The sequence below is a fragment of the Gymnoscopelus microlampas genome, assembly GCF_963454915.1.
Source record: "Gymnoscopelus microlampas genome assembly, chromosome: 5".
NCBI classification, from domain to species: domain Eukaryota; kingdom Metazoa; phylum Chordata; class Actinopteri; order Myctophiformes; family Myctophidae; genus Gymnoscopelus; species Gymnoscopelus microlampas.
In genome coordinates this window covers 44,937,368-44,953,261 of record NC_139942.1, presented here as the reverse complement: position 1 = coordinate 44,953,261, position 15,894 = coordinate 44,937,368, and the positions used below count along the sequence as shown (strand labels likewise).

General features: G+C 45.4%; 1 protein-coding gene across 1 annotated transcript; it reads right to left on the bottom strand.

The window, feature by feature from the left end:
- Window positions 1-621: 621 nt before the first annotated feature.
- On the bottom strand, window positions 622-14,652 carry jcadb (junctional cadherin 5 associated b; the record flags this gene model as incomplete). Its single annotated transcript, XM_084056940.1, has 4 exons — window positions 622-656; window positions 2,190-5,057; window positions 6,432-7,753; window positions 14,285-14,652. The coding sequence occupies 4 exons, from the start codon at window positions 14,650-14,652 to the stop codon at window positions 622-624; spliced, it is 4,593 nt and encodes a 1,530-aa protein (XP_083913066.1).
- Between the last annotated feature and the right edge of the window lie 1,242 nt (window positions 14,653-15,894).

Here is a 15,894-nt window from a genome sequence, read left to right as displayed (position 1 = left end):
TTGAATGCCACAAAACAGCTTTATGACAAAAATAATACTCCCCTATGTCTACGTAGTGTAAAACATAAGCACTTACATTCATATCCTTTAACAGCTTGCCCGTAAACAAACAGGATCGCTCGGCGATGTGGACAAACGACTCGACCGTCACTACGGGACATTTCTTTTTTGAAGTTCTAGTATGCAGGACAGATTTGCATAATGTCTGCCAATGAGGAAAGCATATAGGGGACGGGGGGTAGACAAGAGAGGACAAGCCGCTACAAGAAGACTAGCTAGTAGAAACCCTATAAGAGAATGGGATACAGGGGCGGATGGGGGGTACAAATGGGGTCTCGGAAAAGTCTGCCGTGGGTGGGGTGGGGTGAGGGGGTGGGGGGTACGGGAAGGACAGTGGGTAGTGGTCGTTGCCCCTTGGTTGAGGGGACACCTCCCTTTGGCAGTGGAACAGCACTCTTAGTAATCAACGCAGCGCCGAGGGTGTGGGGTGTGTACACAATGCTCTTGTCGGACAAGAAGGCCATTTCAGTGTTGGGATGAGATGAAGGCATTCTAGTAGGCAGCCAGGTCACAGTGTTGGAGCTAAAAAACCTCCGATGGAGATGATGGGACGCAGTTTTTCTACACTGTCTCCCCCCGGCTTGGGTCACTTGGTTCTGGGACACAAAAAGAGGAGAAGACATTTTTGTTCTGAGAGAATGAACTTTGAAGAGTTTTGTATCACCATCACAGCAGAGGCCAACGTTTCTTTTTGCATTGAAAAATCAATGACAGGCAGAGTGAGGTGCAATTGGCTAAACATTATGAAGATTAGACAACATAGAATCGAATCTAATAGACAGAAGCGTCTTTATGAAGCATATTCACTGCTGAAGAGCAACAGTTCGGTTCTTAATTTAAACTATAACATTTTTAATTCGTATTTTTAAGCAAATATTTTCCAATTCTATTCTAATATTCCATATCATTGTAACAGAAAGAGTAGTTCTTGGTGATATCGTCATGGTCGGGTTTCAACCTGTATGTCCATATAATAATTATAATTATTATATATATATATGTATATTTATAAAACATGGAGATACAAGTTTTCTGCCCGACAACAAGGATATGCTCCATGAGGTTTCATGTAGCTGGTTGGAGGAGGGGGTCTTGTAGCCTGTAGTACAACAGCACCATCTTGTAGCAATATCTTTAAACAGCAGCACCAGGCTCACTACATTCAATTTATTTTTTATGACAGGATCTCAAGATAAAGCAAACATTTCTGACACCGTTGGAAGTGCCTTTACCCAATATTCACCCGGTATTGTTGGCAGAATTAGGTTAAACGTCTGTGTTATCCCTGAGTTATAGATCTTTAATATAGGAGTAAAAAATGTTATTCCATTTGAAATAATTCAAGAGCAATACTTTGGAAATCAACCCAGAGTAGTAATTGTCATACTGTATGAAATCACATATTCTAGATTTCAACAAGGTAATTTGATTATATTTGAATTATTTGTCAGTTTTAGCTATTTGTCAGTTTTAATGTTACACATTACACATTAACCCATTAAAACCGGGAAACCGGGCCACGCTGCGAGCTTGTACATCTGCTATTTTTGAACATTTTTGAAAAATCTTGAAAGTGTTTGACAAATGTTGACTCATTTTTAACAATAAAATTGTTTGAGAGCTACTGTTTTAGAAGGCTTTTGTAGAATCAGCCTGAGGTCTTAACGGGTTAAAACTGACAAACTGACACATTTTCCTACCACCAAATCCTTTGACAAAATGAGCAGAGGAAGAATTCAATTCTAACGATTACTTTTTCAGTAATTTTTAATATAATCTTTCACTGGTATATTTTTCACAATAACTATTCTACATAAACGTGTTAATTATATTGACAACTTCTCTAAACACTTTTAAATAAAAAAATGTTTTCGTGAATACCAAAATGTTTATTCATATACCTAAATTTACCGAAAATTGTATTATTTATGTATTTTAACGTTAATATATACTGTTTCTGACAATGTGTTGTTCAATTCCAAAGAATGATATCTTGAATATCATCATTTAATTGCTTTGTGGAGAGAGCACCGTCACTTTCTCAAATTCTAGAATTTCATTTTGAAAATGAAATCATTTTCATACTGCAACAACATTTACCAGCATTTGTTCTAAATCGTGTGTCTTACCTGAGAAAGTTGACGCCTCCTCATTCTGCAACACCGTCTCTTCAGAGCCCTGCCGAGAAGGAGTGACCTCTTGATCTTGATCATCCTCCTTCTGGGGAGCAGGGAGGAGCTTCTCTGTCTGTCCACCTTTGGCCTCCCCGTCCTCCTCCTCCCCTTTCCCCTGCGGCTCCTCCTCCCCCTGCGGCTCCTCCTCCCCCTGCGGCTCCTCCTCCCCCTGTGCCTCCGCCCCCCCCTGTGCCTCAACCTCCACCTGTGCCTCAACCTCCCCCTGTGCCTCAACCTCCCCCTGTGCCTCTGCCTCCCCCTGTGCCTCCGTCTCCCCCTCCACAGAGTCCATGCTCCTGATGCCGATACACCTCATGCGAGACACAGCGTCCACCTCTTTCATACGGGCCAGGCGTTCCATTGGCACCCGACTTGGCGAAGCAGCCAGTTTGTCCTGCAGGGCCTCTATGCGTTGGGAAGGACCCCTTATCCTCCTCTCACCCTCCAGGCTGCGGCTGAGGCTGCGGTCAGGGATCGGGGGGACAGAAAGAGGCAGTCTGTCTGGTGGGAACTCGGGTAACCCTGGGTGTTCTCGGCCCAGATGAGTCCGTAGAACATGCCTATGCTCTGGGACAGCAAATGGCTTCTTCTCTGGCTCCTGCCTGCTATCGGCCATTGCGGACTGCGAGCTCTGTTCCTTGCATGCGTCTTTCACTTCAGCTGTCCCTTTCTCTGCACTGTCTTCAGGTCTATCACCTGTACTGGTTTCCCTTTCTGCTATTGCCCTGTCTTCTATTTCAGTTATAAAGACTTTAGTTTCTGGCTCACTAACACTCTGCTCCTCCGTGACTTGGGAATCTGCATCCTTCACTAATATCCTGGCTACCGTCATGTCTGTAGATGGATTATCTGGCGTACCCTCGGCAGACTTGATCTCAGATGCAGTGCTTAGGTCTCCTGCCTGAGCAACATCTGTTTTCTCAGCGCCTCCAGAGCTCTCGTCTGTTAGCGAATGCTGATCCCTCGTTTTGGGACACCGTTCAGACCCGGACTGTCTCGATCCAGGCTCACTGGGTTCCTTTGTGTTTATGTTCTCAGCTGGGCTTTCCAGTGCAGCGTGTTGTGGCGGACTGCCATTTTGATTGCCTGAGCTGTCCGAGCTGTTCTCCTCGTCGAGAGGAGGCAAAGGGGCCTGTCTCATCTGATTCTCCATCTCTCTCTTGCAAATGGGACACTCCTCCTCAGATTCCGCATTGTTGTCTAGAGGAATCTCTCCGTCGTTAGGTTTGGAACCGTCTGTGGATATTTTGTGGAGTGAGTCTCTGGACCGACGCAAAGTCTGGCATATGTCCTCATAATCCGGAGGACTGGTAAGCGTTGAGGCATCCTGCATGGGTTGCCTATCTGCCCAAGGGAGCTCAGCTGCTGCGGTGTTCGTTGCTGGGATGAAGTCACAAATTGGCGTCTCAATAGGCTCATCGGGCAGGTCCAGTTTCACTGTCCTGCCGTCCATGCTGCTCCGTCTGCGCGAAAGTTGCGCAATGACCCTGTATTCTCTGAAGCCTGTCTCCCGAGGTGGGACAGGAAGCTCCTCCCGAAGCTGCTTGCTGAAAGTGACTGATTTTGTTGCGGGTCTCGAGAAGGCGCTCTTGACCTCTCTGTACTCTGGGTCAACCGACCAGCTCACCGCGCTACGCCTAAGGCTGCTGGGCCTTTTTATGGGCTCTGATGTCAGCCGGATCTTGATGCGCTCGGGGATTTGGACCGAGCCGTCGGGGACCTTATTGCTAGCAGTGCCTAGCTCCAAGATGTCTTTGTAGGCCTCGTTGAGGTCCTCAATGCACTTGTCAACGCTGGGTTGCTTGCTGCTCTGCTGCTGCTGCTGCTGCATTTGTTGCTGCTGCATTTGTTGCTCCTGGAGCTCCTTGTTGATGATCTCCAGCTCTTTGACAGCGTCCCACGGTCGCTGGCTCGCCGGCCTCAGCAGGAATTCCCCGAACTCCTCTTCTTCATCACTTGGTGCTGGTTGGTCCTCCTCTGTGGTTCCTGAGGGTGGTGCTGCTTCTGCTGCTGTTGCTTCTGCTGGCATCGAGGCTGTGCTCTTAATCAGCTGGCTGGAGAAAGTGGCGGTCAGGGAGAAGGCGCTGTTGCTGGATAGTTTCAGGCTCTTCACCCCTTTTATAGGGAAAGTGAAGACAGTGCTTACCACACTGCCGGTACCACTGTCGGTGGGCACGTCAGTGCCTTGGGGGACAGGCTCTTCTTTTTCTTGTTGTTGTTGTTGTTGTGCTTCCTTGTTTTCAGGCCCCGTTGGGGCTGGTTTTCGGGCCTCTGGGCTAGTTTGAGTCTCCTGGTCTCGATACTGGTTTGCAGGCCAGGAATCTCCCGACAATTTCATCTCCTTGTAATGATTTATCTTAGGGGGTCTGGGTAATCTTTTCACCAGTTTACTGCTCGCCCTGCTGCTCGTTTTGCTGCTTGCGAAGCTACCAGTGAGGGCTTGCAGCTCGGCCTCGGCTGAAGATGTGCTTTGGAGACTTTGGTTTGTTAAGTGGCCAGTTTTGTTCTCACTCGGACTGTCCACCGGATCTGGAGGCTTTTCATTGTTGTTATTCTGGTCACGCAATATCCCACTGAACTGTGGGGTAACAGGGACGGAAACCAGACAGAATATTGTCTCACTGAGTTTCTTTTTTAGATTCTTAGTTTTGTCCGATTTCTCTGGTGGTTCCGGTGGCGGTTCCGGCTTCTTTACTTCTGTCACAGTTTCAGATGAACACTGGTCGGCAGGCTTGCATGGGGGAGGTGGTGGTTTACCCAGAATACTTGAAGGAAAAAAATTAGCTCGGCTTGACATTGATGACATTGAGTATTGACTCATGACTGCTTCAGGACCTCGGCTTGACATTGATGACATTGAGGGTTGACTCATGACTGCTTCAGAAGCTCGGCTTGACATGGAGCACATTGAGTATTGACTTGTGTAGGCGTCAGTAGCTCGGCTTGACATTGATGACATTGAGAATTGACCTGCGACTGATTCGCAAATTCGGCTTGGCATTGATGACATTGAGAATTGACCTGCGACTGATTCGCAAGCTCGGCTTGACATTGATGACATTGAGAATTGACTCGCAAGGGCCTCAGGAGCTCGGTTTGACATTGATGACATTGAGAATTGACCTGCGACTGATTCGCAAGCTCGGCTTGGCATTGATGACATTGAGATTTGACTCGCGAGGGGGTCAGGAATTCGGCTTGACATTGATGACATTGAGATTTGACTCGCGAGGGGATCAGGAGCTCGGCTTGGCATTGATGACATTGAGATTTGACTCGCAAGGGGGTCAGGAACTCGGCTTGGCATTGATGACATTGAGATTTGACTCGCGAGGGGGTCAGGAGCTCGGCATGGCATTGATGACATTGAGATTTGACTCGCGAGGGGGTCAGGAGCTCGGCATGGCATTGATGACATTGAGATTTGACTCGCGAGGGGTTCAGGAGCTCGGCATGGCATTGATGACATTGATGACATTGAGATTTGACTTGCGAGGGGGTCAGGAGCTCGGCATGGCATTGATGACATTGAGATTTGACTCGCGAGGGGGTCAGGAGCTCGGCATGGCATTGATGACATTGAGATTTGACTCGCGAGGGGTTCAGGAGCTCGGCATGGCATTGATGACATTGACATTGACATTTGACTCGCGAGGGGTTCAGGAGCTCGGCATGGCATTGATGACATTGATGACATTGACATTTGACTCGTGAGGGGTTCAGGAGCTCGGCTTGACATTGATGACATTGACATTTGACTCGCGAGGGGTTCAGGAGCTCGGCATGGCATTGATGACATTGTTGACATTGACATTTGACTCGCGAGGGGTTCAGGAGCTCGGCATGGCATTGATGACATTGACATTTGACTCGCGAGGGGTTCAGGAGCTCGGCATGGCATTGATGACATTGACATTTGACTCGCGAGGGGTTCAGGAGCTCGGCTTGACATTGATGACATTGAGATTTGACTCGCGAGGGGTTCAGGAGCTCGGCTTGCCATAGATGACATTGAGATTTGACTCGCGAGGGGTTCAGGAGCTCGGCTTGACATCGATGACATTGAGATTTGACTCGCAAGGGGTTCAGGAGCTCGGCTTGACATCGATGACATTGACATTTGACTCGCGAGGGGCTCAGGAGCTCGGCTTGGGATTGATGACATTGAGGTTTGACTTAAGACTGCTTCAGCTACACTGTCAGTTCCTTTATGTATTCCCCTGTTGCACCATCTACTATTACTGCTGTCATTGTCATTGAAAAATTTGCGGCTATTGGTATTGAGAGCTAGCCCCTGTGGGGTGGGAAAGGCACTATCATGTGTAGATTGTCCTAAAACCTTAGCGCAGGGAATCTCTTGGTTGATGTTCCGGATCTTGTCCGAATCAGTGAGAGAATTTCCGCCAGGCCCTCCTGAGATTTGTCTCACTCTTGGGTCTTCGATGGGTAAGTAACGGGAATGACCTGGATGTTCTTCGTATCCAGAATGAACCTGTCTCCGATAGGGCATACCTCGATCCCCATAGTGTTCCAACCACGAACCCCCTGCCTGCCTTGAAAACCACCTCCCGTGGTCTGAGCTGGTCAGGTGCAGAGTGTCGCCCCTCCACCTCAAGTTTGCCATCTCATTGCGGTTGATTGGGATTGGTCTCGGGGGCAGGGCTCTTCTGTAAGATGGGGGCGGAATGTAGCCAGGCGGCTCCATACCAAAGATGGCAGAGTGTTGTGCAAAATAGTCTTGTCTCTGCTGCAGCTCGCCACCCCTTGGGTAATAGATAGGCCTGTCTTTTTGTTTGGCACCCTGGTCTATAGCAAGCATTTCTGCGCTACCCCTAGTCTGCTGGTGAATCTCGTATGATGGAGGCTTCAAAGGCCTGCTGAACCTGGGCTTTGGTAAAAGTGCAACATGGCTGCTTGGCCAGGCGTTCCTGCCCCACCTGTCTCTGCCAACAGCACCGCTGTAGATATACCTACTATAAGGCCCAGAGAAAACAGTGCTGCTAACCCTCTGTCTGTCCGGTAAGCTTGGTAAGCTTGGCCTGGACAGAACTATATCTCTGATTTCAGTTCCATCAGGCGACAGCACCCTGGGGAGAGACTGGGACTTGGCTTTAGTTCTGGGGTGAAACGTGCCGTCTGTAATCCTCAGGCGGTGGTGGTGATCCTGAGCCCACCTGTCACCTTCCCCATCAGAAAGATGCCTCCCCAACCCTACGGCGGGCCTCCATTCCTCTGTGCCCAAGCTCTGGCACTTCCTCTCTCCAGTCACCCTCAAGTGACCGGGGGCCGCGTCTGGGTCCCTCAGCCAGGAGATTTCCTCCCATAGCTGAAGCGCTTGCCTCTCTTCGGCCGCTATCAGAGCCTGCGGCCTCCACGCGCCAGCAGAGGCCCGCAGCTCCCTGCCATCGGCGTAGTCCAGCAGGATACTGAAGTCCTGCCCCCGTCTCCTCCAGTACGACACATCCCTCTCGTCGTGACTCAGTGGCTCAGAATAAGTCAAACTGGGAACGTCGTAGAACCTAAAACGAAAAAAGGCCAATATTAGCATGAAGGACGTACACAGGCAACCCGTTCTCACTCCCAAGGCGTAACATTTTGCCGCTCTGTCAGTAGCCCTGAAACGTCATGTTTTGACGTGACGGGACGCCCTGAAAGTCAAGTTTTGACATGACGGGATGCCCTGAAAGTCAAGTTTTGACATGACGGGATGCCCTGAAAGTCAAGTTTTGACATGACGGGATGCCATGGCCTAAACCTAACCCTAATCCTAACCCTAACCTCACAAAAAATATACGGAGAGAGAGAAAAGAATAGTCAAATAGTTCAACTATCGACACGTTGTGAGCTTGTAGATTGGCTATTTGAACTATTTGAAAATGTTTTTAAAAATAGTAAAAGATGGCAAAGAAATTTAGGGATAATGGGTAAGGCACTGGCGAAAATAGGGCCCTTAACCCATAACTGCTCCCGAAGAGCAGGTTGGTACCTAGCATAGTTTGCAGTTGGTGTGTGAATGTGTGAGAATTGGATCACAATGGAAACAAGCCTTTGTCTTTTTTTTATGAATAATCCATTTGGCTTTTGTATGGTACTGCTGATGTATGTCAGATTTTTCAGATTCCTTTCCCATTGGCTATGATTGGCTTTCAAAGTTTTCAAAGTCATATTGCATTCCAGCTAGGACTGACTTACACGTTCTGAGTAGTCAATCTGCACACCTTTCTAGTTATAATATGCAGCAGATTCCTCGCTAACTTTGATATATGGTGCATTTATTTATTAGAGCTTATAAAGTGTGACTGAAAACTTAAATGTATTCTTTTTGAAGACTGCAGACACCTCACTATACACTATATCAATTGCCTTGGCAAATACTTGGTATGATTTGTTCTAAGTCAGTGGTTCTCAACCTTTTCTGGATCAGGGCCCACTTGAAAATCTCAAAAGCGTTCGCGGCCCACCCATCTGACCACTTAACACGCCAATCCGAAAGGCCGCGTGCATTTTCAGAGCAGCGTTTATTTTAATGATCAATCAATCGATTGTGTTACGGCTTGGATTAACGGAACTAACGTACAATACTTTAAGTTCCTATTTATTGGTATCACAAAGAAAACTCATTTGTTTGCTATATTTTTTTTATACTCATGTTATATTATCATTAAATGATTCTATTATCATTAAAATGTTCTAAGTCACCAAGCCGCAAGAACAGATGATTGTGTTTTTTCGACACATGGGACAGTGGAATGGGCTGCAGAACATTTCAACCACCACACAAAGGTCTTTCAAAGACAATTGAATACAGTTTTCTGATATACAATTCCCCATTCAATACTGCATTGATCATGCATGACAATTATCAATATCCTAGATTTAATCTGATCTCTCAGCACATTTTTCATGAATAATGTTTTCCGGTGCAAAGCATTATTCACAAATGTTTGTTTGTCCATGGCTCTGTTTTGCTGGGAATATATCACATGTATTCTCAGCAGAAAAACAAACAAACAGAGGAGGAAATCCATCATTCTTTTACAAGATCTAAAAGGCTTGATGGTTTTAATCCATTAAGACCGGGAACGCATCTGTGTCATTTTGAGATTTCTTTGGCTGTTTAACTCCGATCTGTGCTTCTGGGGGGGTCCCTGGAACAACATATTTTGAGATGGGGGTCCGTGGCCAAATACATATAATTTTGGGGGTCCTTGACAAGGAAAAGTTGGAGCACCACTGATTTAGCAACAAACTGCTATAAGATTTAGAAAACATTTTTAGATTATGTATTTGGCCGGGGACCCCATCTCAAAATGTTTTGTTCCAGGGACCTCCCAGAAGTAAAGATTTGAGTTACAAATGTTCGCTTTGAAAAACATATATTCAAAGATTTGCAAAAAAATCCATGATTTTTCTAAAATAGCAGATCTACAAGCTCATAGCACGGCACTCGGTGCCGCACTATGATCTTGTATATCTGCTATTTCTGAATAGCCAAAAAAAATCTAAAATGACACAGATGCGTTCCCGTAATGAATTGATTAATATGAGAGGAAGGACACACAGTGTCATAGATGCAAAGCACCACCTGCTGTTATATACAGTACAGTAGCACCCCCTGTGTTTATGTCCGCAATGTATAGTAGCTCAATGGTAACACTAAAAAGCTGCAAGCCATAAGTTTTGTTTCCTCACCGGGGTTCAAACTCAGGTCTTTTTCACCTGAGCTTCAGGCAGTACTACCAATTAACCAGTAGGCGTCCTACCCGACACCATGGTGTACATTTTGTCAATGGAAGAGCAGTGCTAGTTGTATTGTATTAATATACTATATCAGTCAGACTGGTTAAAATAAATGTTATTCATTACAATAAGTTCTCAATTTGATATAATTCAAATAAGCTAAATTTAGTGTTAGTGTTACTTGTGTTTCTGGCTTTTTTTTTTCAAATCTCAGAATTATTGTTATTTTTGTTCACATTTATGAGAAAGATAAGCTGCATTCTGAGATTAGTTTGACGCCAGGTTCATAAGGCTCCATATTGATATTTAAAATGCTTGTGGGCATTCAGTAGAGAACCTCACATTCTAGTGAATGAACAGTCACTAGATGCAGACATGAGATATTTAGGACATTTAAAATCAGTACGTGTTAAACGGTTTCAATTAACCTTTTTATTATCAAAGCAAAATGTCTGCTGAACTTTCTATGACCTCTCAGATCAAAGACTAATCTAAAACAGACTGAAAAAGCGACAACATTTTTATTCCTTAAGAAAGTATTTTTTTTTCTTGAGGCAAATAAAAGCATCAACCTGTATGAATGAGGAATCAATTATTATAGAAAACTGTAGCAGCTTGATGCAAAATATTCACCAATGCATTTTCGGATTGTTTATCCATCACATTCCACTCTACCCTACCGAAATGTGAACAAAAATCTGCTATTTTTTAAATAAGGGCTGCCCTTGTCCTTCTACCCCAGATTTGAACCAAGTTTTCTGCATAAGTGCTGAATTTGTTTTACCATTGAGCTAATAGAGCCTGCCTGCTTGGTCAGGGGATACATTGAATCTTGACCATCAGGTCAAACTTTGTGTCAGATCCTGTGTAAATTTGAGACATGACTTTTGACACGATCTAAATGTCTCAATAGAAGAGCAGGGAGACAAATACAACAACCCCAATTGTACAAGGTATATTGTATTAACATATTCTACCATACAGATTGGTAAAACATTATATTTTATTAATTAAAATAAAAAGTTACATAGTGCCGTTTTAACCCATTAAGACCGGAAACGCATCTGTGTCACTTTTTGATTTGAGCTAAAAAGCATTATTTCACACATTGGCTATTCAAAAATAGCAGATATACAAGCTCATAGCGCGGCACCGAGTGCCGCGCTATGAGCTTGTATATCTGCTATTTTGGAAAAATTGTGAAAACTCCAATCGTTGCTTCTGGGGGTCAAAATATTTTGAGATGGGGGGTCCGCGGCCAAATACATATCATGCTGGGGGTCCTTGACAATTATGAAAAAGTTTGAGAACCACTGATATAGCAAATATTTAGAAAACTGTTAGGATTTAGAAGGCATTTGTAGAAAATCGGCTTCAGGTCTTAATGAGTTAAGTAGTTAAATCTGAGATATTGATAATTGTCCAATAGAAACCGCTGCGTGTTGGCCCCACAACATGCAAGGCAGCTAGTGTTTCATCTTCTGGAGTCTTTCCTCCACGATTCCGACGGAGGAGGAAGGAAGGAAGGAGCCTCACACACATCAGGGACGGAAGTGCTTAAGTCAGCGGCTCCCGGCTCCCTTGAAGACACGCGGAAAAATGTGCCGTTTCTGCAATATGATCTGCATATTAAATTGTGCTGACCTTATTATGAAAGTTGGTCATGTGGACACTCAGCCACTGTTGCTTCTTAACCACTTAAGCCTGATTTATATGTCGTTGTCGTCTTCGTATACGGCGGTGGGCACGTGGCCAAAAATAGCTGATCTAACAGGCTTTGTCTACAAGGTGTGGTTGGTTGTAAGATCTGTTATTTTCAAAGGAGAAAAAAAAACATTTAATGTCTGAAAACGTCTGTCGGTCGTTCGTCGGGCGGTCGTTTGGATTTGACTCTACTTGTTTATTCTTATTTGTTGTATCCTGGATCTTAGTTGCATCTATCTCTATCTCTATAGCAACACTTACCTGAATCTGTCCTTTGTTTTATGAATTTATGCCTACTGCAGTGCTGCTATGACATCTGAATTTCCCCCAACGGTATCAATAAAGCAGTGGTTCTCAAATTGGGGTCTGGGGACCCCCAGGGGTCCTTGGGGGCACCAGGGGGTCCCCAGCAAAATTAGTTGATAAAGCATCACAATCGTTTTAACCCCTTTATCCATATTTTATACTTTGGCTAAAAATCGTGAAAATGTGTGCAAATCTTTGAATATATATATTTTTAAAGTGAACATTTGTAACTAAAATTTTTGCTTCTGGGGGGTCCCTGGAACAAAATATTTTGAGATGGGGTCCGCGGCCAAATACATATCATTTTGGGGGTCCTTGACATGAGTTTTTGAAGTTTGAGAACCACTGCAATAAAGATATATCTGTCTGTCTGTCTGTCTGTCTGTCTGTCTGTCTGTCTGTCTGTCTGTCTGTCTGTCTGTCTGTCTGTCTGTCTGTCTGTCTGTCTATAAGCAGTGACAATATTAATGAATACATGTCTATTATCAATGTAGTCTATCAGTCTACCAACAATAATCCTTATCTTCAGTCCCACGCCTGTCCCTAGTTAGCTACATGTGATTAAGTGCATGTCGCAGTGCTGAAACTATTTTCCCTGATGGCCATCCGCACATTCTCTGAAAACATCTTCAACCCTTTTAAGACAGGGGATCTGTCCCTAATGCCCCTAATGCTATTTTAAATTCACATTTTGTCCATCATTGTTCGTAGTGTTGTTGTTTTAACAGAGCACTCCAGCAGAACGAGCACACAGAGGAAACGCTTCCATGAACCTGATTATTCGCAGGTCATCAGTCACATCCAGGCATGTCTCCTTAAGCCACCGTGACAACGCTCCGTGATGGACATCGTTACAATGGAGCCAGGCACTATAGTTTTCCTTTACATTTGACACGTTAGACATTTAGAGCCGTCGCTCCCATCCGGGGGGAATTGCAAACAAGGGCAAACTGCAGAAGCAAACAATAGCAAAAGCAATAGTGCAAGGTTTAGAGCCATATAGTGTTTGAAGAACGCTTTAATGTGTTCCTACAATCTGATCGTATAAGAGAGAAGTGCCAGGACAAGAAATTGACGACAAGAACAAAAGAATAAGGGCAAAAAAACACATTTTGAGACAAAAGCCATGTGAGAGCGAGTGGAGGAGACAGATGTGGGAGAGGGAATCTATTTCACCGAGCTGAGGGAGATGTAAGATGCAGTGGTTTTTCAAACTGTGGTTGGACTTTTGAAACAAAAACACTTTAGATCTTAAAAAAGAGCTATGATCATTTATTCCACTACCCATCTGAGGGAGGAAAAGCTGTCTCCCTGGCCAAAAAAAAACAAAATGAATAAATAAAAGAAATCTATAAATCTATCATAACAGAATAACCTAATCCAATCTGATAAACATTCAAATGATCGCAAAATCAAAAAACGGACTCATTCACAATTAACCTCTCGAGCGCTTCACTCCTGTCTACCCTAAACTGCGAGGTTGATTCAGCCCCGCGAGCCGCGCTGCGCTCGTTCATTTTAAAGCAAACAAGCCCAAGTCAATGGAACGCTCCTATAGCACAGCATACGCTCCAGCGCTACTGTACAGTATGGCTCGCGGGGAGTCTGCTGCGCTGTGCACACTTGCCCAGCAACATGCTTACATCACAGAGCACGTGCTGGGCGTGATTCAGTGTGCCAGTGTTTACAGTGGAGTGATTGCGCGCCTGTCTTGAGGCATGTTCCAGTCCACCCTCTCAGCCCTCTTCGCTGCCTGTCTGCTATGCTGCTTGCTGCTGTTTAGCCCATGTCTGCCTGCCTGCTGGAGGCTGGTGGAGAAGAAGATACTGGCGCATGGGTGGGCTCCTCCGCGGAAGGGATGCCGAGCATGTACTCTTATACCACGGACGAAAACAAGTCAAATATGTGCAGGGGAAGGGGAGGGGGGGGAGGAGGATAGGGGGGGCACCTTTCATAATTGCTCATGTTGTCCCAGCGTAACACGAGGGGAGCAGTGCTTTGCTTGCTGCAGACAGAGTACTCTGCAGCTCCAAAAGGAGGGGAATGGGAAGTAGAGGAGGGAAGGGGAGAGGGAGGGAGAAAGAGAGGAAAAAAAAAAACCCTGCGCAGTGCAGACTCGGCTTTGCATGCAATACCAAAGGGCCCCGGCAAGGAGAGGAGGGGAGGAGAGGAGAGGAGAGGAACGGGGTGGGGTGCATGAGGGAGGGTGGGGTTTAGAGGAGGAGGGTTGTTGGGAGGGAATCTCGAAAAGAGAAGAAGCAAAAGAAGTAGAAGAGAAGGAAGAAAAAAAAAACACTCACCCGCTATCCGTGGCGAGAGAATCACCCAGGGGCTGTGTGTCACCTAGGTTACCGGCTTCTCCGAGTCCTTTCCTCCGTAGTAGGAAAGGCCTCTCCCCGCTCTCGTCGGCGCGGAGGGCGTGGGGGTAGCCCTTGGCCAGGAGTGCGTGCCTGGCGTGCGTGCCGTAGACCCCGGCGAGGGACGCGGGAGGCCCCCGGTCGGCCTCGTACCCATTGAGCGTCCCGCCGCGGCCGGCCCTGTTGTCCGCGACCAGCTCGTGCTGGCAGTCGGTGGGACGCTTGTCGTAAGGCGTGGCAGAGGGTGGGCCGGCGCTGCTCTTGGGCAATTTGTATCCATGCGAAATGAGGAGGTCCTCGACGCTGTACATGGCCGCTGTCTCTCTCTCTCTCTCGCTCTCTTTTTCTCGCTCTCTTTCTCTCGCTCTCTTTCTCTCTGTCTCTCCTCTTCCGCACGCTTCCGAGGGCACAGGGGCAAAGTTGTGTGTGTGTCTGCCTTATGCGCTGTGCTGCTGGTGGAAGCTGGTGCACGGCTGCTCAGCAGAGGCCATCACTGAAAGAGACATGATAAATGCTCGTCAGCAGGGCCCGTTAAGTGCAACTAAAATAGAAATACAACCTATAAATGCAAAGGGGGGGGGGGCATTTCATCGACGAACAGCATTATGCTTCTCATCACAAGCACGCACATTCCAGAACTTCAACGATTGATGCACACATTAAATTGTTTTTTTTTTAGATTTGTAGAGGCTATTACTGTATGTTTACAAGAGTTTGCATCCAACTTGAAAACTCCACTATTTAGGAAACAAACGCGGGATGACATACATCGTAATTTATGACATTTTGACTAAATGAGTTTCAGGCAGCCATTATATTTTGAAATGGATATTAAAACATACATGTTTATTTTTCATATTTCTATAGTGTCATATATTTACTCTAGAGGGTGTGGTCTGCCAAAATCAGCTTTTCAAGTGAACCCTACCCAACTTAAGAAATCCTGTATAACTAGTACAATTAGATGTTGTCGACTAACTCTGTTCCAAATCTAGAAGCCAGAAACACAGAAATAACTTGTGAGGTACAATTTTGTGGTCAAATGAGCCTTGCTCTGCTGCTCGAGAAATTGAAAAAATACCCCTTCAATATCCAACAGCAAATCCCCTTGTGCTCATCCAGTTGTCTTTACCATCTTTTCTGAAATTGATTTCTACAAAACTAAGGCCTATATATAATGTCTTTCCCATATACTATACTGCACTTGCGGTCTAAATAAATAAATACAATACAAAAGAGGGCAGCCTCAACACACATAATCAGTCATATACCTCTATTGTTCTACCTTCAAGTGCATTCATGTGTGCATATTCACATACATCTGTCTAGTTGCACAGAATCAATATCCTCAATAGTTGAACTTCACTCAATGAATAAGAACAAACATTATGATAACAGACAGATCAAAAAGGTAGTCCTGTAGATCAAAGACTTTAACATACTGTATGTGTGATTGATATCCCAATCAAACTAAAAATAGGCATGCCATGCTATAGGCTGTTTAGGCAACTAAGCTGAAAATAGAAACTTTAAAAAAGGGCACTTCACAAAAA